The 23,665-nt window shown below is 38.8% G+C and overlaps 2 protein-coding genes across 13 annotated transcripts in view; one reads left to right on the top strand and one right to left on the bottom strand.

Annotated features, from left to right (window-relative positions):
* The window catches only part of nbeab (neurobeachin b), a 334,783-nt gene that overhangs the window by 130,276 nt on the left and 180,842 nt on the right, over window positions 1–23,665 (bottom strand). For 6 of the 12 annotated variants that reach the window (XM_056271937.1, XM_056271943.1, XM_056271940.1 and 3 more), the window contains exons 37-40: window positions 21,288–21,439; window positions 9,330–9,476; window positions 8,726–8,758; window positions 4,525–4,661 (exon numbers count right to left, since the gene is read on the bottom strand). In XM_056271937.1, coding sequence (XP_056127912.1) covers window positions 4,525–4,661; window positions 8,726–8,758; window positions 9,330–9,476; window positions 21,288–21,439 — 469 coding nt within the window. The remainder of the gene's footprint in view (window positions 1–4,524; window positions 4,662–8,725; window positions 8,759–9,329; window positions 9,477–21,287; window positions 21,440–23,665) is intronic. The other 6 variants (XM_056271945.1, XM_056271941.1, XM_056271944.1 and 3 more) reach the window with 1 other exon arrangement.
* On the top strand, window positions 1,534–3,029 carry mab21l1 (mab-21-like 1). The gene has a single exon (XM_056271962.1). It carries the CDS (start codon window positions 1,933–1,935, stop codon window positions 3,010–3,012), a length of 1,080 nt encoding a protein of 359 aa, XP_056127937.1. The 5' UTR covers window positions 1,534–1,932; the 3' UTR covers window positions 3,013–3,029.

Here is a 23,665-nt window from a genome sequence, read left to right as displayed (position 1 = left end):
TCATGATTGGGTTTGGAAAGGGCACGATGAATCTTGCCTTGTTCTCGTTGTTCTCCATCAGATTTCAGATATAGCCTAATATCGCGAGAAAAATTCGGCTACACAACTTAAATCACACGCAATCACGATATCTAGAAAAGTCACACAAAAAAAAGTTTCTCATATCGTTAAAATATTTCCTAACGTTTGTACAATTCAATTATTGTACGTTCAAAGGCAAAAAAAAAAAATGGGAAAAAAAGGTTAAAATGAAAATACGTGCACGTTATGTAAAAGTTTGATGTTTTAATAGCCTATAACGATCCAAAAAGATTAAATTAAAACGAACCGTGACTGATTTGACTGACCTAGAACAGAACAAAAGTATACGACACTATAGCCTTAAAACAATAATAAAAAGACGTTCAGATCAGGCTTTTATTTGTCTGTCCCTGGAAGAAATAAAGAACTAGTTTTAATTAAAATCATTCAAGAACTTTTCATGACAGACGAATTAAAAAGATCAAAATACGTTTTTCCTATTACATTTGCTACACCACTGCGGAAGCAAAAATGTTCAACAATATTTTTTTATAATCAATTGCAATTAAAATAACTAATTATACACAAATGCGAGACTTTTAAATTTGCTATGTTAAGGAGAACACATTAACGAAATGTTACTTAAGCCCTTATAAAGGCCTTCATCTTCATGTCATGAACTTCAAAAAAACTAAACCTAATCGTTTTTATATTTTACACTAAGCAAGTAAGGCGACACCACGACTATAAATGCATCTAATGCTCTATTTGCTGTGCTATAGGAAAATAAATAATACGGATTAATGTTCGACGTGTTTAAAATAAAACAAAAGATTCCGGCGTTTGGTACCGAGACGCGTAAATTACGGCATAATCGTTAACCATATATCATGTACGCAGCAACATATTAAAAATAATATTTCTATTAATATATTATTCAAAACGAATTTTAAATAACATGCACTATAAAGAGAGAAAGATAACGCATTGTAGCAATATAAATGTAGTCATTTAAACACTGAAAATATCATCATGTGAAACAATCCTGCAACACCAAAAGAAAAATCGAATTAACATATCAACGAAAAACTTTGTCAAACTACACGCATCAGTGAAAATTAAAAAACAAACTAACAAATCTATATTTTCGACAAATTATAGCCTAATCGAGATAATGAAAATGGAAACTTCAAATTACCAAGTAAGTGATACAGCCTAAATATTCTATTAACAGAAATATGAAATTAGGATTTCTGATAGAAAAATAAAAAATAACAGACTAATAGACGTAGTCTGTATCTAACAAGAAGAGCAGGAAAATCCAGTATATATCACGAATAAACCTGTATCTTCTCCCTCCAACGTGTAGGTGTGTTTCCACCAGACGATGTGGTTGTGTATAAAAGCGGAGGATTAATTTGTCGTCAATAAACTGAAGGCAGTGACGACTCGGGCCGTGATTGGACGAGCTCCTCTCAAACCCTCCCTTTATAATTTCACAGGAGTGAGTTCGGAGTCTTAAACAAACCTACAACGCTTGGACACACACTTAAGAGCACCCTGCACTTTCCAACCTCTATTACAAACAGAGAAAAGACACCGCAAGTGGATTCAAGAGGTTAGCTGAACTACTGATCCGTGCGTATGGACTTTTAATTGCTGAATTAGACCAAGGGGTTTGACTTTTTTTTTGGTCGCAATTGAAAACAGAAGCTGATGATTTAACTCGCAGACTTTGCATGTGCTCCACGCACAAATAAAAAACAAGTATTTTTTATTTATTTCAAAATCCCTTTTTTTCCCTCTAAATAGTCTACTTCTTCTCTAAAATTGGCTCCTGTACAAACAGCCGCGTTGGATCCCTCGGGTTACTGCGAGACTCCGGTGTACAACCCGGATCTCTGTCCAAATATGATCGCCGCCCAGGCCAAGCTGGTGTATCATCTCAATAAATACTACAACGAGAAATGCCAGTCTCGGAAAGCGGCCATCTCCAAGACCATCCGGGAGGTGTGCAAGGTGGTCTCGGATGTCCTGAAGGAGGTGGAGGTCCAGGAGCCCCGCTTTATCAGCTCCTTAAACGAAATGGATAACCGTTTCGAGGGGCTCGAGGTCATCTCCCCAACTGAATTCGAGGTGGTCCTCTATCTGAACCAGATGGGGGTCTTCAACTTCGTGGACGACGGCTCTCTGCCGGGCTGCGCCGTGCTCAAGCTAAGCGACGGGCGGAAGAGAAGCATGTCCCTCTGGGTCGAGTTCATCACGGCTTCGGGATACCTGTCCGCGCGCAAGATCCGCTCCAGGTTCCAGACGCTCGTGGCGCAGGCGGTGGATAAGTGCAGCTATAGGGACGTGGTTAAAATGGTCGCGGACACCAGCGAGGTGAAATTACGCATCAGAGACAGATATGTGGTTCAGATCACCCCCGCGTTCAAGTGCACCGGCATCTGGCCGCGAAGCGCTGCCCACTGGCCGCTGCCGCACATCCCGTGGCCTGGCCCGAACAGGGTGGCAGAAGTCAAAGCCGAGGGGTTCAATCTCTTATCGAAGGAGTGTTACTCGTTGAACGGGAAGCAGAGCTCGGCGGAGAGTGATGCCTGGGTGTTGCAGTTCGCCGAAGCGGAGAACCGACTGCTCCTGGGAGGGTGCAGGAAGAAATGCCTGTCGCTGCTCAAGACGCTGCGCGACCGGCACCTTGAGCTACCCGGGCAGCCTCTCAACAACTACCACATGAAAACTCTTGTGTCTTACGAGTGCGAGAAACACCCGCGCGAGTCGGACTGGGACGAGAACTGCCTCGGGGATCGACTGAACGGGATTTTATTGCAGCTCATTTCGTGCTTGCAGTGCAGGAGATGCCCCCATTATTTTCTGCCAAACCTAGACCTTTTCCAAGGGAAGCCACATTCGGGCCTTGAAAACGCTGCCAAACAGACTTGGCGACTGGCTAGAGAAATTCTAACCAACCCTAAAAGCCTGGAGAAACTCTGAGGTAAAAAAAATAAAAATAAACGGCATGTTTATGAATAGAAGGCCTGACTGATCAAAGTTCTGAGGCCTAGACGCTAATCAGGAACTCTTCCACAAAATGGTCACTGTTGTTTTTGTTGTAAAAAAAAAAATATTTTAGAGAGCTCCGTTTAAAAATACTTCACATGACACGAATGTGTCATAAGGAGGGAGCAAATTGTATCAACAATCAAAATGAATATAGTTACCTGTCAGTATTACTGTTTCTTTCTTTTCTTTTTACGAACCCTGCCCAACAACACATTTTACCTAAAAGCTTTCGAAACAAAGCTGTACGTGACAGAGAACCTGTACATTTTATACTGTAAATAGACACATTTGTAGATTGTGAATCCGGTGGTCTGCAGTTGTGATTGTTGTTCTGTGACACGTAAATAGAAGTATAATTTCACATGTTTTGACATTCGCCTGGATTATTTCTGAAGAGAGAAAGAAGAAAAACATGCATCCACAATTTAATCTATTGTCAATGGCAAATTTCTAAAGTTTACATTTTGATGGTACTATTTCTTAAACATTCCATTCGCATACTTGAATTCTTATTTAAAGTATATTCGACCATTTTTGTTTGTACCTTGCTTACATGATAAAAGACTGAAATTGAGAATATATATATGAAAAAAAATATACCTGAAAATAATGCACTTGAAATACACTGGAATATAACATTTTGTGATTTGATTTTTTTTTATATCTGTCTCTGAGTTTATTTAAAGATTTAATAAAAGCAAATTAATATTTGTGTCCAAAAATGATTCATGCTACATAAATATTGCAGTGTAATATAGGCACGATGGGGGGGGGGGGGGGGGGGGGGGATTGTTAAGCCTCTTCGGCGTGGAAATTAGGCTACACGATGTAGTCAGATTTTTACTAAATAAAAAAAATCGGAATACACAAAACAGGAAAATAAGAATATTTCTTCCTGTGAACAGTGGCTATTGACAGAAGGACACAGGTGAACTGAAATATGGATTGCACAGACAGGTCAGAAATGTGTGGCTTAACGATATAATTCTCTCATGACAGTTCTGCACATCTGAATTGCACCCCTTCATTTAGATACGTTCAAATTGTTTTTATTTTTCAACCTAAAATTAGTTAGATTATATTTCCTTCACTCAATGTTATTCCGTGTTATTCATGACAAAACTAAAGATTGCCGATTCGCGCAATTATTAGTTTAAAAAGCATACGTTTTGGTTAATTTTAGGCTGTTGTACATGAACACTTTAGATGACATTTTACCAGGCACGGGAAAAAAAAACACACACAAAAAAAGGACATTCAAGGCATGGGCCTCGATTCAGAAAGACATGCCTATATTTTTAACGTTTTTGAATTGACGGTTTTTATAAAATGGTACAATTATTAAACACTTTATAGTATTTGATTTTGTTCCATGTCATTTGGAGTGCAATTCTGCTTGGTATTTGTGCACAGTTACAAATGCGCAATAGAAATTCAACCTACTTTGCCATCAATGCGTCTGAAGGCTGGGTCATCTTCGTCCACTTCAAAATAGATTTCCGTGGTTGTGATAGAGAGAGTCCCACGGGCTTCAGTGACCGGGGCAATAAGCTGGGCCGGGGTGCTCAAGACAACAGGGCCTATAGCAAGGAGAAATATTTTATTTTTCACAGGGGAAATTACCCAGGATATGTATCGCCAGTCCGTCATCAACAAGCGATACGCAGTCAGTAACTGATGTAGTTATGGCTGCACAACCATACAAGTATTCTTCTAAACAATGTGTGTCATCTCTTCAGAATGAGTTTGCAATAATTTTTTAATTTTCAATTTTTCGAATAAGGTTTTGTAGACTTTGACGAGGTCTATCGATGCATGTCGTGCGAAAAAAAATTGTAGGGCCTATGTAGGCTATTCATAATAATCTCGATATACACCAACAATAATTGTTTTAGTAATAGCCTAATTACAAGATAAATATGGTGCAGAGTTTTACACAAAATAGCCTACGCATGAAAATGAAACAGGAAAAAAGGGGAGAATATCCTATGAATTGTTGAAGAGAATCGTTTCAGCAATTTACACGATTAGACTTCCAAATTGAGGCATTGGTCATATGGCATTATATCAAGAAATAATGCGAATATTTTAATAGGTGAGCGTTCTTATGAGACTCAACAGCAATCATTTCAAAGTCACTTTCCTTTGTTATTTTGCGCAAATCAAATCCTATGTGAGTGATACGCATTTACGCGGTTCCTAATCAAATCAGCTGTTGTGATTCAATTTTGATTATATGAAACCTGTAAAATTGACCTTAAAACATTATTAAAATATTTACAGATGTTGTGACCTCCGGTCAGATGACTAATCTAATCCCAAATGTGTGTGTGTGTGTGTGTGTGTATGTGCGCGCGCGCGCGCTCTCGCTCTTTATATTTTTCTCTTTGACCAGTCCTCTGTCTTTTATTAGGCTAGTTGTAGCAGCCCACGGGTCTGTCCTGGATGTGAGGAGAGGCTCTTGAAATTGGGATATTTATCGATCCCCTGAACTCCAAAGAGCCACTTTAACGTCTCATCAATCTTAATCTGCTCTCCTCGGCCAATTATGCTCGATACTGTTGCAAGATTACAAGTGGATTTGGGTTTCAATTCCCAGAGCTCTCCTTCACTGCTCTCCCTGACCGCTCGTAGAAACCCAAGCCACTCTGCCTGCTTTTGTACCAGCTAGAACATTCGCCATTTCACCTCCCAAATGTTACAGTTTGAAATGAATGAAAACAAGTATGATTATAGCACAACCGGACTATAAAGCAAAAGTATGACTAAAAATAAATAAGCGAAAAGTCTTCTGTGGTTTAGCTACAACAGCAGACGACACGAAGATTTTACCTATAAATGAAAAAAATAAATACTGCTTTTTGGGTAGGTTTTTAGTGCCAATTAATATCTGGTTGAAACCACAAGTCCAACTCAACATATATTAATACCAACTCGAAAACAAGAAGAAAATAGAAAGTAAGCATTAAATCTATCTTTAGATAAATTATGTTGAACGAATAATTATTTTATTTTATTTGTGATAGCAAATTATTTGAAAAGCTAATATCGGTTCACCTGTGTAATTGTAATGCTAATCAAGTCCCTCTAACACGTTTAATAGAAAAAGAGGCTATAGGGGGCACTTGTGAATCCAGACACTACAGCATTAATCCAATGCGCAGAGGGGATTAGAGCTAAAGCCTCCCGGGACCTTTAAAAAAAATGGGGATGAAGCAAAAACTTTCGTATTACAGAATCAGAGCGATCAGGTTTCACATGTGATCTCATCTGCCGCTTGGACTGGACCTTTACTCCAATGTTGAAAATCCATATGTACAACATTTAGGCCCATGTTTCTTATAAATGCCAATTTTATAGCACTATAATATAGGCCTGCCTACTACTATACTATAGGCTATACTATACTATATTATAGGCTACTATAGCCTATACGCACCCAAATAATAATAATAATAGCTAATATCTGTCAAATAATTTGTAATTTTCCATGGGAAGCCTATGGTGAATTTGTAGTGATGTAGTGTTGATTTGAGAGTACTAGTGAGGATTATCAGATTATCATGTTGGAATGAAACAGGTGCAGTTGTTCTCAGCAAATCTGAGCTGCATGAGGCCCGGCCGCGCGCGCTGTGTCCTGACGTCAGCTGCTAAACAGGCTGCCTCGCGCTATCGACTGTGATGTCACTGTGGCGAGACAAAGGCTTGCTGGGAAAACATGATTGTTTTCTCTATCTCTCTGTCACTACAGGGGCCTAATAGGAATATAAAAATGAGAAAAAAATATGTGTTTGATCAGAGTTCAACGTAGATATTAAACATTAGGCTAACTGATACAGAACATGAGATATATATGGGTCTTTAACAAAAAAATAAATCTTTAAAAAAAAATTCTACATATTTATCAACTTGCAAAATGTATGAATCACTATTATAATCTAATTTAAATAAAATGTATAATTATTATTTATTAAACAATTTTAATTATTTTAAAAACAGCTTCGTACAATTAATTAAAATGTACAATTTGGTGTGAAAGGCATTGTGAATAAGTATGAGAAAACAGAGTATGCGAAAGAATAAAAACCAAATCAGTACCATATCTCTCTCACATCACACCTATTCTGTCTATGATTAGTTGTGGGTGTAAATACAGTCATGACAGCTCCTGTACTCTGATTGGCTGCAGGCAAACAGAGCCCCTCCCATTGGCTGTGAGAAGGCTGTTGTTGATTGGCCTGTTGTTTACACTGATCTCATTAGCACTAGCAATAGCTTGTAGGTCTCAAAATAGAAACAGCGCACACATTTTGCATGCTGACACAGATAGCACAGCTCCCCTTGTGGTGAAGATACACAATTCAGATAACAGAACTAAAACAAAACACACAATATAGACAACAAGCATAATTATACGTTTTTTTAAACTAAATGTTGAGCAGTTAAAATTATCATCACTGAAAAGAGGTCACATCATAAACCTACTGCCATGAGTCGCAACAAGAGCATTTTCATTGATGAAAATAATGTTTATGCTGATTTCTTTCATTTATTAACTAAAAGTTGCCTTTAAAAAATCAGTACTGAAAAGTAGGCCTACTGCAGCATATATAATTTTTAAGTGCTGGAAATACACAATCAGTGAATTTGATGCTTTATATTAGTTAACGGTGGTGCTTATTTAAATATCAGGAATTTATAAGCTGTGCCAGGATCTGTGATTGATAGCATTCCAGTAAAATTACTTTAAACATAGATGGAAGAAAAAGAACAGCAGCAACACACCAGTCTGCATTCCTTTAAGGCAAATTGGCTGACATCAGTGGGAAAATATTAGAGGTAATTGAGGCAATCCTAATTTAGATCTAATAAATGTAATCTTACAGAGTCAAAAACAAAGTAGATTACTTTATGGCCTACAAAACTGCTCGGATAGTGTGAATGAGTTTTGACAGGTTGTGTGCTGCAGGGAGCTTTAATATACAAAATCAGCTACATAGAACACTTCAGATAGATAATAACATAAATAATACAAAAATAGATAAATTAGAGCATTGGCTTATTTCTACAGACGCATAAATATCTCACCGCTCATTTTTAACCTTCATTGACTAATGAAGGTCTGCGGAGCGAGTCGAGGCATTGATTATTCTAGGTATTATTAATAACATGTCTGTTGCACATTCAGAATACATATATCACATCAACATCTTCCGACATAGAGCTGATAAAAATGTACTATGTTAGCGTAGTACAACTAACACCGAGAGGACAACCAGTCAGAAGTAATTCTGTTATCATATTGCAGCATAATGGAAATTTAAGTGATTTTTTTATTTTTATTAAATGATTCCCTTTTTAAAAAAAAGTGATGAGACCATTTTAGTCATGAAGGAAAAATCATCAGATTCATGATCTTTCAAAGATTAATCATAACATTTGTAATTGATAACTGCCAGTAACAGCAGTTGAAATTTTTGGAAAGGTATTCAGGTTGTAGCTATAAATAATTAACTCATCAATATTGATCTTGATTGTTAGTTAGATTCATATTTGATTTAATTCTAAAAGTAGTAAAAGTTTGTTAAAAAGTAGTATTATTGGTTTTTGAAGGGTTAATCTCTCTTCAAATAGTCAAACCTGCCTCTGGAAATAAAAACCCGGGGACCGAAACTTGCTGTGAGAAGAAAAAAAAGAAAGAAGAGAAAGACATATTTAAAATAATGTTATACTATAGTCTTTAAAACATAAATAAATAAACATTCAGCATAAAAAAGAAACACTGTCCAGAGCAATACTTAACCCTACACACAGCCAGAAAAACATAAACACAGTCCTAAAGCAAAGTAACCACACTAACTACACTGCTCTGCATCTAGATTGACAAGTAAGATATATTTATATATCTGTTCTGTGTCGAATTATGTCATTCTGCCAAAATGCCCCGCTTAAGCTATATATAAATAAATACATGCAACCAAATGTGGAATTAATTCAAAGTGCTCAAGTCAGGACCTCTCTGTACAGGCAGGCTAAACCTACAGGTACGTAGTCTCATTAATATAACAAATAGTGTTTAAAATGCTTTTTATTATTATTTAATGATTAATCCAAACCCATGTGACACATGGAACCTTTAATTGAAGGACTGAAGGAAAGTGTCATGTCAAGGAGCTGAAGTATGACTTAACTTAAAAACAGTCTCTGCCATACAGATTGCACTCTGTACTATGTATAGACCCACTCACCAGCCAAGTTGTCCACTTCTTTCTCCTGTAGTAGACTGACAGCGTCATCGTCCGCCTCGAGCATCAGCTCTGTCTCGGGGCTCTGGCTGACCACCGTCTGGCCTCGGAAGCCCTTCCTCCCTCTCAGGGCCTCGTCTTCCTCGGGGTCTGCAAGGAGACAATAGCAGACAATATCTGTACTTAAGCACATTTGAGATTCACAATACCTACAAATTATACATGTACTGTCTATATATGTAGATTATAGGTGTTTTTAAAACAAATATTGTGTGCATTCTTGGCAAGCTTCTTGTGTCTCTTAATGAATCTTATTGATTTTCTGTGCTCTCAAATATCTCTAAGCCACAATGGATAAATGGATTATGGTTGCCAAGTAATGCAGCAACTTGGTGGATTATTTTTAACGCATTATATCTGAGACGTCTTGAATTTTCAGAATAATAAGACAAATACTGCGGATTTTGCTCTAGGAACAAATTATATCTGGCATGATTATCTGCAATGATGTCAAAATGTGTAACACTTTTTAGTTCAAAATCCTGACTGGAAACACAGGTAAACCTTCACGTTTCACTCAATGATCCATCGATCCAATCAATCCCCAATGGACAAATTCAAGTCTTGGCCAACATTTTTTCTTGTTCGAGAAGCCATTTTACTCAAATATGCATTAGAATAGTGATAAAAAAAGATAACTGCAACTTCCATTTCATGACTTTAAAGGCCCCGTTATACTTGAGGCGAAGTTCTTTTTTCGTTCTTTGCTTAGGGGCAAAAAGAAGTGTGTTCTTCAGTGTGTTCATGTTTTTACTCGTAGATGTTCGACCTCGACGGACTGAACAGAAGAAATTAACAATACGATTTCGGCAGCAGCTATTTACACTAAGTGCAAATAGCGCTAGATTCTATTTACACTATGTAAAAATAGCAGTATTTTCTTTGCAATAAGTGTAAATAGTAGTTAGATGCTATTTATACTTAAAAATAGTGGCAGATACTTATTGCACCTCAGTATTGTTACCAAGGGGGTAATCCATCGACCGGAAGTTGAAGCCGGCCGGGTGCCGCCATGTTGTAGCAGAACTTCACTTGCGTTAGCATTTCCATTGACTCCCATTCATTTTGGCGTCACTTTGACAGTGAATAACTTTACATCTGAGGCGTTTAAAGACTCCATTTGTCCATTATTTATTTCTAAAGAAACACGACAATGTATAAAGTGCTCCATTACCTTCTGTTACATTATGGCCCCGTAGAAACAGATTTAGTAAAAATAGGCTAACGATTGCGTCATAACCACTCGACTCTCTGTCGCGCTGTACAGAAATTACCGTACAGACAGGAGGAGAAGCTCGCAGGCAATCAGGGGGACGTCCCGTCAAGGGAGAAGCCCATAGATAATGAGTCCATAAAAGCAACGGAATACTTACTCCTGCTCACTCACGCCAAAGAACTCTTTGCTCAAGTTCCCCGTCTCTGCAAGATTAACGTTGGCAATTTTCACGCACAGCTACTAGAAGATTAACGTCTGTCAGACAGGTTGCTCACGTCATCAAGCTTAGTTTGAGTCGGTCTGAGTCTGCGCGTCAGGAACGGAAGTGCTCAAAAATCGCTAAAAATGGGCTTCAACTGTCTAAACTGAGTTCCAATGAGATGGCTCTGTCCATTTCTTATACTGTCTATGTATATTACACGGTATGCAATAATAACACAGAGTGTAAATTATTATATTTATTAAAATTATTAAATAGATGCCGCCTTATTGGGACAATAGACTCCGCCCTATACCTACCTCTAACCCTAAACACTTTATTATTAAACACACGTTAGACACTTTATTTCCACTTTTCGAATATTTTTATTGAAAATAAATGCCTTTCTGATTTGATACTGTATGTGATGGGAAAAGGGAGTAGAGCGAGTTTGGCAAAAGCTGGATTCGAACACGGGACGATTTGCGTCAAAACTTTCCACCACGCGCCTTACCACTACACTATTGCTACTGTTGATAACAGCATCTTCTGTAATTTTGTCTGGCCCAACCAGACGTCAGAGGGCAGAGTAAGTGTAAATAGCATCTGCCTAATATTTCCACATCAATAAAGGCGGAACCTCAGACCACACCTACCTATTACATAATCGCCACGAACCAATGGTAGTATGAAGGTGAACAGCTGGAGCGAACTTTTCCGGAAATTCACTTTGGAAAGCCACTTCGAACTCCTGAAACGAACTTAGTTTTGGCCTGAATTGTTCGAAATGACGTCATACCAGTTGTTCTTCGATTTCACTTGAAGTATATCGGAACCTTAAGACACTTTGATTCTCCCTTAAAGAGACTCAAGATAAAGCACGTGCAGACCGTTATACACTTCGAAGCCCATTAGGCATAATGCAATCTGCTCTCTATATCCGGACGAGAACGAGATTGAACCGACAGTACAATTAAGCGACTGCAGACACCACCAAAGCTCATCACGCAGCCTTATCAAAAAGAAAAATTATGCAAAAAACACTTTTGTATCGAACAAAATAAGATTCATTCATCAGCTTTAATTACTGAAGAAAAGAAAGAAAAAATAGCAGTCAGGCCTGACACACATCACTGCACACTGGATTTGTCTTGTATAAGGTCAGATTTGCCTGAGACTCTAGAACAGAGAGATTTGTGGGGGAAAAAAGGAAATAAGAAACGCTTATCAGAAATAGAAAGTGGCTGACACTCTTTTGACATGTTTCTTTTCAGTGTTTAAAATGTTCCCTACACTCCCGTGGGGTTCATGTACCTTGTCTCAAAGCGGTCACGTTCGAATGTTGTCAACACCACTACACAGATGAAGAAAGAAAAAGAGAAGGAGAGAGAAGAAAAAAATAACACAGCGGGCTTCCTGCTCAGTCTCATATCTCAAGAGCTTTCATCAGAGCCAAGGAAGAAGTGGGACCGCTTTTCGGAAATAGGGAGCATGTAACATTTAGAGGCACAGAGCCAGCGAGCGGTCATGGATCAAAGCAGACGGAGGGAAACTTAAGACCGTAATTCTGTAAACCGTCATTACGCCTGCATTAAAGCAGGGAGAGCTGATGGGGCTGAGCTTCAGTCTTGACTGGCAAGATAAAGCTTAGGACCTCGGTGCAACGCAGACAAAATAAACCAGGCGGGTTTTGACAACAAAATGATCCTGGGAGTTTGGGAGTAAAAAAAAATAAATAAAGTATTTAGCTTTAGGATGTTTTACACAAGAAGGCCACAAAAAGTAAAACAAACCAAATCTGTACATACATAAAGTCCCAGCAGACCTGGTCAATGCATTTCGTCATTTGTGGATAACCCCATTGGCGCTAATATATCATTGCATGTTGACACTGAATCAGTTTTATATCACTAATAATGAACATTCTGGTGGGAAAAATGTTGTACATTAATTGCACCACTGCGTGACGAATCACATTAAAGATTGACGTTAATCAACGTATGCTCTTTATTGTCATCTTTATATGCCAACAGCACAAACATTATATAAGAGTTTACAATTAATTGTCATTCACGCAAAACTCAATCTCCACAGATAATTCTAATCTCTCCTCCATCTTGCAGATACCCGAGTACAGTAGCTGACAGGAAACCCCAAAATAAAAATCCATGTTTCAAAGTCACTGAGGTTCAAAAACAACATTGGACCCCATTGACTTTCATTGTATGGAAAAACCCTTGCGGGCAGACAAGAAAGTCATACAGGTTGTTCAGGTTGTGGGTGACAGAATTATAATTTTTGGAAGAACCATTTCTTTCATCATTTGTTTCGCATTTACATTGAACCCTATCCAACTTTATTGTGCACTCTACATAGGTAACAACTCATACAACAAGTGTGATACTCTAAAAACATAAACAGATTACAATAATGTTGGGTAAAATGATTTCTCTCTAAAATCCGCCATATTGGATTTTTTTTGTGTATTCTGTCTGAAGAATACGTGCAGTGCTGCCACAAAAAGTCAATTTACCTTAGGAACTATGGGAAGCTTTAGGAAGCTACTGTATAATTATGTTCCTACCTTTTGGTCGGGAGTGCCATGAATTCTGCTTACGAAAGCAGCTCACTAGGTTCTGGAATACAGTGATGCATGTTGCTATTTTGAGCAATGACACCGGTACAGAAGCTTCCTGTTTTTTTCTCTTGAATGGCAAGCCTTTGATAGAAAGCCTGCATGGTCACATATAAGAGCTCTCTAGTAACATAGACGATCATTTGTCAGTCTTAGGAATGAGACTTGATGGGAACTCGAGATCGCTACAACTCAGACCTCCCCAGTGACTCAAAAGAACCCCTCGCTTGTATTGTCAACCACCTCGTTTATCGGCACCCCTGAAGCTCGCTCACTGGACTCCTGTGAGCCATCACGGCCAACAGTGAGGCTATTCAAGCCCAGCACGGCTTACCCGCTCTGCCATCAGAGGGTTTATGTTACCCAGGGCACAAATTTGGCATGACGCAGCAGGGTTGAGAAAGACCAGGTGATGGCTGGCCTGCCAGTCGTTGTGGGACTTGAATGATGTTCTTCGCTAAAAGCTTGGATCTGATCCATACAGCTGGGGGACGGGGAATTGTCATTGACTGACTGACATATGTGTAGAATAACAAACAAATCAAAATGCGATGAAGTAGATGTAGCTCTGAACTTATATCCAATGACTAGCACGATATGATGAAAACCAAACATTTGAAGTGGGCTCGAAATAGATCCTTCATTGGCGGAAAACTGTTACTTGATAAACGCCAAGGAGAAGTGAGTAGCTTGGGGTTTTGAAGGCTTCGAAAAAGGAATGAAAAAAAAAAAGACTACTTTGCTATTCAATTCTGTCATTCCATCACTATGTGACTTCTTCAACACACTGATTTCTTTACTTGCCTCTTTTCTTTCAAAAGTCACATCAAAGGAAAAAACTTGTGTGCATAGCTTGTGGCAAAAGGAATTTTACAGTTTGTGAGAGAAGCTCTCAAGGTGGAAATGTTTAAGTGCTTGATAGTTTTACGGTTCAATTTCTTCAGCCCAACTAAAAGGCTTCAAATAGGCCTTCATGTGTTGCTCAGACTATGTTTTATGTATGGCTGGAGCTGTGAGGTATTGGCTTTGCACTTTTATTGTCCAACTTGAGTCATGCCCACTTGTAGCCATGAAAGAATGATCAAAAAATTTGAGAATATATACACCTCTACTGTATTTCCATTCTGGGATTGACAGATGAGATGCATTTTTGTGAAAATACACAATGTACGATCACGGAAAAAGCGATTGTGGGACATGTAGATGTATGTCTCAGCAATTGAATGATATATATTAACTCAAACAAAATGTTGCACATGTGCCATAAGTGCATTCACGCACAAACAATGTGGCAAAGTGGGCTTGCTGCGCTCGTCGATCAAACGCCAGGAATTCTGCAGTCAGCTCTGGAAAAAGAAACCCAACTTCGTAAAGTGAAACCGGAGACCCATGCAAAGTTTTTGTTATAGTTTTACTCATATGAGAAGCATTTCGTATCACACATACAGACCCATGTGGCTGATTAGGAGGCCCACATGAAATCTGTGTGCACAGAATTTAAAACGCCTGTGCATTTAAATATTTGGGCTAATTTGATCAGGCTTTGACATGCTAATTAAAGGAAAATGACAGGTTCAATCCAACATAAGCTCAATCGACAGTGGCATATTTGTGTAATATCGGTTAACACAAAAAAAAATCAATTCGTCTCTTTTAAATCACACTATCTGCAGAGTTTTTAAATTTAAACAATAGGTCGTATCGTACTTCCTGTTTTCTCGTCTTTAAATTTATTTAAATTGTTTTACACCATTTAATATATTTAAGACTTTTTATGACCTTAAATTTGATAAGACTGAATTTAAGGCTTTTTAAGGACCTGCAGGGATCCTAAAAAATAGATTTTTTCTATATTATTATAGTATTAAATATTATTATTATTATTGTATATAACTACACAAAAAAAGGTTAACAAGCGATTTTTTGTAAAAATGCATATTGTTTACGTCTTGAAACAGTGAGTATTTTACCATTTACAAATTGGCCTCATTCACTTCCATTCTACGCTTCTCACTGTAACCTACAGTTTTGCTTTTCATAATCAAAAGAGGCACAAGTTGATATTTATTTTTTGTGGTGATCAACATTAAGAGTTGTCGATTAAACTTAACTTGTATTGAATCATCATCACACACCCTTACTTCCGCCTTTCCTCTGGCTCTCTTTTACTCTTTCTCTTATAACAAGCTATAAAGATCTCTGTCCAAAGGGGTTCAATGGGTCAGGCAGAGCTGCTCACCTGAAAATGAGACTGTAAGGACACCCCGAGGTAGAACAGGCTGTTAAAGAGCAGGATCAATATTAACCTGACTTCCATTTCATGCTTGCCCAATTCCAATCAGCTAACAACATACTCAGCCGCTCGTGAGTAAGGGGGAAGGTATCAAAGTCACTCACTATTGTATATACTACATGAAACACTCACTATTTTGTCAGCAAGTCTAATAGGCTAACCTGAGCTGTTTTAAAGCTAAGTTTCCCACAAACATATGCAAAGGTACCTGGGAATGAGGCACAGAGCAGTACAGTTTATCAAATGCTTATACAACATGGTCAGCCGTTTGAGGTCCCATTAAATTCAGCCTGTTCTTCTATTTTCAGTGATTGAAGATCGTATTACATCCACAGAAAATACATTAAATTACCATGAATCAAATATAATGATGTTGTTTCTAGGGTAGTTAGAATATTTTTCGAATGAACCTGAGACATATCTCATGTCCACCCATGTCATTTCGCACAAGAGGAAATTTGAAATATTGCTAAAACACAGCATACGTTCTAACATAGACAAGCGCTATAAAAATATGTCATTGTGAATAAAAACAAGCCCCATATGCAGTGACTGCTGTCAACTGCCAGTGTTCTGACAGTTGAGAGCAGTCATTTTTCAATCTCTTTGGTTTCTGGCAAAAATAATGGAAACTTATATATGCGCTCTTAACAGTTTATTCATTTAAATCACCTACGTTAACTCAACGTACCTCAACCCCTGGTTACAAAAGCAGCTGTAAACCTCCACTACTGCCAGTTCAGCAAAACACAGAGAAACTTTCTACAAACGATTCGATACAGTCCTACCGCACATATGTACAGTGTTACGTATAGCTTTCATTACAGTTAAAGGCAAAGTAGGCGATTTGTTCCAGAAAATGTTTTTGTTATGCTGGTTGAAAGTCTCTTCACATCCTGATAGCAATCACTAAGTTAAGTGGTCTAAATGTATTTATATGTATATATATCGTATGTGAATGGCGTAGGATCATAACATTTTCGTCCAATCATTGCATTCGGCCCGAATGGTGCAATGGTACGATGTCCTACCTGCCTGTCAACGTATGTATTTCCATACGTCCACGCACCTGCTCACACAGACATCACACATCATCAGCGTGTTTCATGCTACGCAGAGTAAGACAGACGTCAGTCACCGAGCACCACAACTGAAACAGCAGCTGCCTTTTACAGTTCCTCCTGAACCAAAACAATGCTTATGCTCCGTTCACACCATACAGTAACTACCGTAATTTGGAAGAGATGGAAACCCGTGACGTTATATTCGGAGCGGTTCATGTCTCGAATTTATGCATTTCAATGGCAACACGATCAACGGTGAAATGTCAAGTGGTACAGGTCAGTGCTCTTTTATTATTATTAGCCAAGTGTCCATCCACTTGTCAATCGAATTATCTGAAGTTCGGTAAAAAAAACTCATGCGAATAAAGCTGGTGAAAGTGTGTTTCCATCCAACGGCTTTAAAGCGAATAAAAACCTGTGCATAATGACGTCACATGCTGTTTTCCGATCAATTTGGTATATCGAATTGATTTGAGACATTTTAAGGTGTTTCCATTCATTTTCGCACTGAATCGCACAACATTCAAGCAAACATTTGCGAACAAAGTTTTGCTAGACAAAATGGATCGCGCCATCTACCAACAAATGATCAATATTGCACAAGTTGTATATAGTGCTTATGTGCCAGCTGATAGCGACATATGTAAGGGATAATGTATAGCAAGGAGGTTGTTAGCCTGAAGGGGTTGTATTCGCTATAATAACCGCCTCGCTATACATTATCCCGCTTATTACATGGCTACCTACCAAATAAATCAATAATTTGACAAAATATTGATTTAAAAAGGAGTTTATTGATTTAAAAAGGAGTTTATTGATTTAAAAACGATTGTATTGCTTCCGCTAAAGAAAATAGTCTGTTCCGTCTCTGAACTGCGTCCATGGCAACGCTCTGTTTTTCATGGCAACTGTGTGTTATACTTAGCAGCGGTCTGTTATCAAGAAATAACAGACCGCATTCTACATTAGAATTCAACCAAGACACGTAATAACAAGCTACACTCACCTAAAGGATTATTAGGAACACCATACTAATACTGTGTTTGACCCCCCTTTCGCCTTCAGAACTGCCTTAATTCTACGTGGCATTGATTCAACAAGATGCTGAAAGCATTCTTTAGAAATGTTGGCCCATATTGATAGGATAGCATCTTGCAGTTGATGGAGATTTGTGGGATGCACATCCAGGGCACGAAGCTCCCGTTCCACCACATCCCAAAGAAGTATTGGGTTGAGATCTGGTGACTGTGGGGGCCATTTTAGTACAGTTAACTCATTGTCATGTTCAAGAAACCAATTTGAAATGATTCGAGCTTTGTGACATGGTGCATTATCCTGCTGGAAGTAGCCATCAGAGGATGGGTACATGGTGGCCATAAAGGGATGGACATGGTCAGAAACAATGCTCAGGTAGGCCGTGGCATTTAAACAATGCCCAATTGGCACTAAGGGGCCTAAAGTGTGCCAAGAAAACATCCCCCACACCATTACACCACCACCACCAGCCTGCACAGTGGTAACAAGGCATGATGGATCCATGTTCTCATTCTGTTTATGCCAAATTCTGACTCTACCATCTGAATGTCTCAACAGAAATCGAGACTCATCAAACCAGGCAACATTTTTCCAGTCTTCAACTGTCCAATTTTGGTGAGCTCTTGCAAATTGTAGCCTCTTTAGTGGAGATGAGTGGTACCCGGTGGGGTCTTCTGCTGTTGTAGCCCATCCGCCTCAAGGTTGTGCGTGTTGTGGCTTCACAAATGCTTTGCTGCATACCTCGGTTGTAACGAGTGGTTATTTCAGTCAAAGTTGCTCTTCTATCAGCTTGAATCAGTCGGCCCATTCTCCTCTGACCTCTAGCATCAACAAGGCATTTTCGCCCACAGGACTGCCGCATACTGGATGTTTTTCCCTTTTCACACCATTCTTTGTAAACCCTAGAAATGGTTGTGCGTGAAAATCCCAGTAACTGAGCAGATTGTGAAATACTCAGACCGGCCCGTCTGGCACCAACAACCATGCCACGCTCAAAATTGCTTAAATCACCTTTCTTTCCCATTCTGACATTCAGTTTGGAGTTCAGGAGATTGTCTTGACCAGGACCACACCCCTAAATGCATTGAAGCTACTGCCATGTGATTGGTTGATTAGATAATTGCATCAATGAGAAATTGAACAGATGTTCCTAATAATCCTTTAGGTGAGTGTATAATAAGAAAACAATGACGCTATCAACACATTGCTATGATGATGCAGATGCACGTAAATGCCCGGCGACAACGGAGGCGGCCTGTGGTGTGGGAACGACAGCGCTGCAAACAGCTCTGGGAGATCGTGATTCAGTGACACTTCACGGAACTTACATCTGTCTTTCTTGACACCCGTCATGTGTGCGCAAACAGAGCGGAAATACTGGGCGGAAATGAACTAAAACTTCTTCTTCTATGTTTTGTGGCGTGTTGCAACCATAAAAGGACATAAAACTTAATCGGAATTCATTATTTATTCGGCAAATAACGTTTCCATCAGCGTTAATCGCATAAGCCTGAACGTATTTCATTTGAGTCGATATTCATGAAATTCAATCGAATTTTACTGTTTCCATAAGGCATTTTTCATTCGATATCGCTTAATTCGGATAAAAACATGTGGATGGAAACATAGCTATTGTAATGATGTGTTCTTTGAGACATGAGGTAGTTTACGCTTTGCAGACTCTTGACGCTTTGCAGACGCTGCTGTACACGTTCATGTGTTTTGAAGGAGGCGTGGCTTTGTAGATGCTCTGGAGGGAGGGTGGGATGCTTTCAAAGCTAACTTGCTATTGCTAGCTTCTCCGAAAATTGCCTACCCTACCTTTAAGGGATCTTCTTATAAATATGAGTGCTGTTAGATGCAATGGACTACATGTATATAATCAAATTCAGATTATTCAAATTAATAATATTTAATAAACTCATATATATTTATATAAAATAAAAGCGTAACTGTGCTGGTTTAAGAAAATTGTCTTTCCTTTTGTATAAAACCCATCTAGATAAGCCTCTCTTTTCTCTCCCTCGGTCTCTCTCTATGGCATTGTGGGGGCAACATCTGACTACAGGCAATCCCTTTCACATGACAATCTTATGCATTATTCCACTCATTAAAGACTGGGAGAAGCCTGGGGACCTCAACAAGTCCTCAATCACAGCGGCCCCAGACACTAGACCGTGGGTCCACAGAGACGCACTGACAACTTACCGAGGACAGGCAGAAAAGGGAGCCGGCCAGAGGAATACTGCAGTGGTGTGAGCTTCTAAAGAAATGCATGAGATATGCTGTGTAATATGTTTGAAAGACAGTGTGAATTTAGATATGGTGGCAAAAATGAATTGGAGGGGGAAAAAATGTCTGCTGTGACATGAGCAGGGGCCACCTGCAGGTCAAGGAACAGCTGGGATGTGTATGTACCAGTGTGCATGTGTGTGTTCTGGCTCTGACACACAGACCATCTGACATGGCCTCCAAACAGTTGGCCACAAAAGGCCAGACATGTAGATAGACACAATATTACTGCATAACAAGTCACAGAACACACTTTAAAATGACATATGTACACCAAAATTAATCAAATCACTGGTTAATATGTGGCGTTTAGGGCAAAATCTAGATGTAATGTCTATAATCAAAGAGTATAATTTTCATTACATTAAAAAGTGCAATCCATTAGCACCTCAGGTGGCCATTAGTAACATTGTAGCAAAACATGCTGTCAAATAACACTCCCATATGCCTCTCTATATTTATGAGCTAATATCAAGGGTTCGCTTGTGTATATTTTTTTTAATAAATGGGCCTATTTCACTTGCCTTTGCCCCTAGTAGGTTTCCCCAAGTGTAATGGAAATAGTTACAGTAACTATTCTGAGCACAGGAGAGAAGTCGCCCCATTGTACTTGAGAATCAATAGATTTGCCCTTGTTCGGTTAATAAACTCCCCCTCGTATCTTCAATTTGATGCCTGGAGGAGAAGCGCCCGCAGTGGTTAATAGTATTGAACCGTTTCTCTTTTAAAGCCTCTGTTGCGAGACACAGAGCCAAATCGACAGCCGTGCGGTGGGCAACGCTGCAAGATCAAACGGGTCAATGAGGAAAAATGTTTGAGTGCAAAAGGCAGAAACGGTTAAAAAAAACCCAAAAAAACATGGCGCACAATTTTCTTCTCAACAATGTGTGCAGTTAGAATATAAAATCCTGTCATAAAACCCTCTTGCCATGTTCAATTGACAAGGCCCATAAATATACAACCTATAAAGCTGACAACGAACTATTTCTCAGCTCTGAGAATATTAGTTGCGTCCAAGAATTGATTGGAGGTTTTCTAATTCGCATATGTGTATCCCATTTGGTGAACAATGATGTCATTGTATGAAATGAACGCAATTTGGGGATAATGAGCTAGACTGACAGAGTCCAGCAACATTTTTGATTGGCTGTTGGCAGAATTACTGACCGTAGTCCTCCAGTGATTTGCACGAAATATCCAAGTGGGTGGAGCCAAAAGGGTTCCGGATGAATCTCCGCCTTCTCCGGAGGTCATCCTCCCAGTAATCCAGACGCCAGAAGTCATGCAGCTGACTGGAAAAGGGGAAAAGACTGGAACTCCTGTTAGGAATCCGAAAAAAACAAGTTGGAAATCTAAAATGAAAGCAATACATATACATATATATACAATATACAATATGTACAATAGAAACAAGCATATATTGTACCCATTTCCATCACATTTGAAAACACCATGCTTTGGTAAATTGGTAAACAATAAAAGGCAAATTATTAACTACTAGAGGCAAATTATTAACTACTAATTATGACAAAATGTCATAATTATGACATACTTAGTCATACATGCACTTTTAAGATCAAAACTGACAAAAAGTTTAAGTCATAATTATGACAAAAGGGTGATATTATGAAATAATAAGTCATGATTATGAGATAAAAAGTCGAAATTGAGTTCCAAATTATGTCAACATTTTGACTACTATATGTCATAATTCTGACTTTTTATTTTATAATTCGTATTTAGCAAATCATCCCACCCACACCCACACACCCACACACACACCCACACACACACACACACACACACACACACACACACACACACACACACACACACACACACACACACACACACACACACACACACACACACACACACACACACACACACACACACACACACACACACACACACACAAGAAAGCACTTAGATTAATATAGTAGTGTGATATTCTACATACAACGCTATGGAGAATTGCATTTTGGAGGGCACCCAAACCAAAGGGTTCCACATGAGGGAGAATAAAAACGATATCTAGTAAAATATAGCTAATTCACGAAGTTCATTAAAGCTCCAGAAACCCAGACACGTTTTTCCACGAGAACCCCTTAGGCATAAAACAGCAGCCGTGGCTATCCAGCGCACAAATAAATAACAGCAAGTCCCATTAACAAATACTGTATCAAATTACAAGTATAAATGGCGCAGCTTGCCTCCTTTTTACTGTGTTTTTTAACAAGTCTTGTAAATCAGAGGTAGGACCCTCTATGCAGCCGGAGAGGGGTTTTAATGATGCTGGGGTCTCACCATAGCCACACCCCAGGCCAATAAAACAGAGACCCCCTCCCTCTGCATATGTGCAGCTGTGATTAAAATAACATGCTGAAATATTCATTGAAATGATTCCCAGGGCCCTGGAGCAAGCTGCAGAAAATTGCGTTTTTATTCATTATTAATAACAGCGAATTAGAGGCCGTATAAAAGAAGAAACGAGAGGCCGAGAAAAAAGGGGAGCGCGGGGAATGAGAGGGAAACAGCTACAGCATGTGGTAACCATCTTTGTAAATGATTATTCCAACATTAGCAGGGACCTGGGCTAATTTTATTGCTTGCAGCTAATGCAAACCATTAAGGACGGGACCAGCATCAGGTTACTAAGTGCAGAACGTTTCGAGCGCGCTCGGGCTGGAGATGTTTCAAAGGCTTTAAAACGGTGTGTGAGAGAAAGGGAAAGGAAAAAGCAGGCCAGCACCGAATAATACTGCAGCTAATTTACTCCAAAGAGGATTTAGAGAGTGATGATTGGTGTAATTGGGGGATAGATGACAGCATGGTATGGGACAATCATCAAATTCCACATGTGGTTTATCTTCATTACCAGCTACTCATGGGGAAAAACACCAGCCACTTTGAGCCATATACTAATTCCCATCATAAAATATAACTTGAGTCATTAGTCTATGTTCTATCTTACAAAAAGAGACTAAAGAACTATCTTATACAATATTGTAAAAAAAGAAAGAACATTAATTGATTTGTGCAAAATTTGTAGATGAAATAGGACATAATTATATTTTCCACACAATAGCTTTGTTTAAAATTGTTAAAGTTGTCATTCATTGATAATCTTGTTACGTCTATGCTAAGAAGTGTCAAACTTTCATGTCATTGAGAAACCGACGCCATCGTTTCTGACGTCATAACTAAGCCACAACAGTTTGAAAATGCGTATTAGCGACGGATCTTTATCAAAAAAAGGATGGAGGGTTTCAATCCATCGTTTGTTGATTGGACAGAGGAAGATCTGGATGCCTCAAATGTCTGTTGTTTCATCGGAGGATCGAGTTATGACATTTTGATAAAAAATTACAAGGTAAAAAAAAAAAAAAAAGAATGAATCATCCACAATAATGTACATTTAGAAAATAGAAGATGAATGTCCCTTTCATGCCAACTTTAAGAGCTGCAATGGAGGGGAAGATTTTCAGTAAATAACAACGCTAGTTTACACAAAACTGTGTTTTCGGTATTTTTATTTTTTGGAC

This window comes from Rhinichthys klamathensis, unplaced genomic scaffold (assembly GCF_029890125.1).
Source record: "Rhinichthys klamathensis goyatoka isolate OS25496 unplaced genomic scaffold, OSU_Roscu_1.1 h1tg000329l_1, whole genome shotgun sequence".
Lineage (NCBI taxonomy): Eukaryota > Metazoa > Chordata > Actinopteri > Cypriniformes > Leuciscidae > Rhinichthys > Rhinichthys klamathensis.
This window is presented reverse-complemented; position numbering and strand designations above follow the sequence as displayed.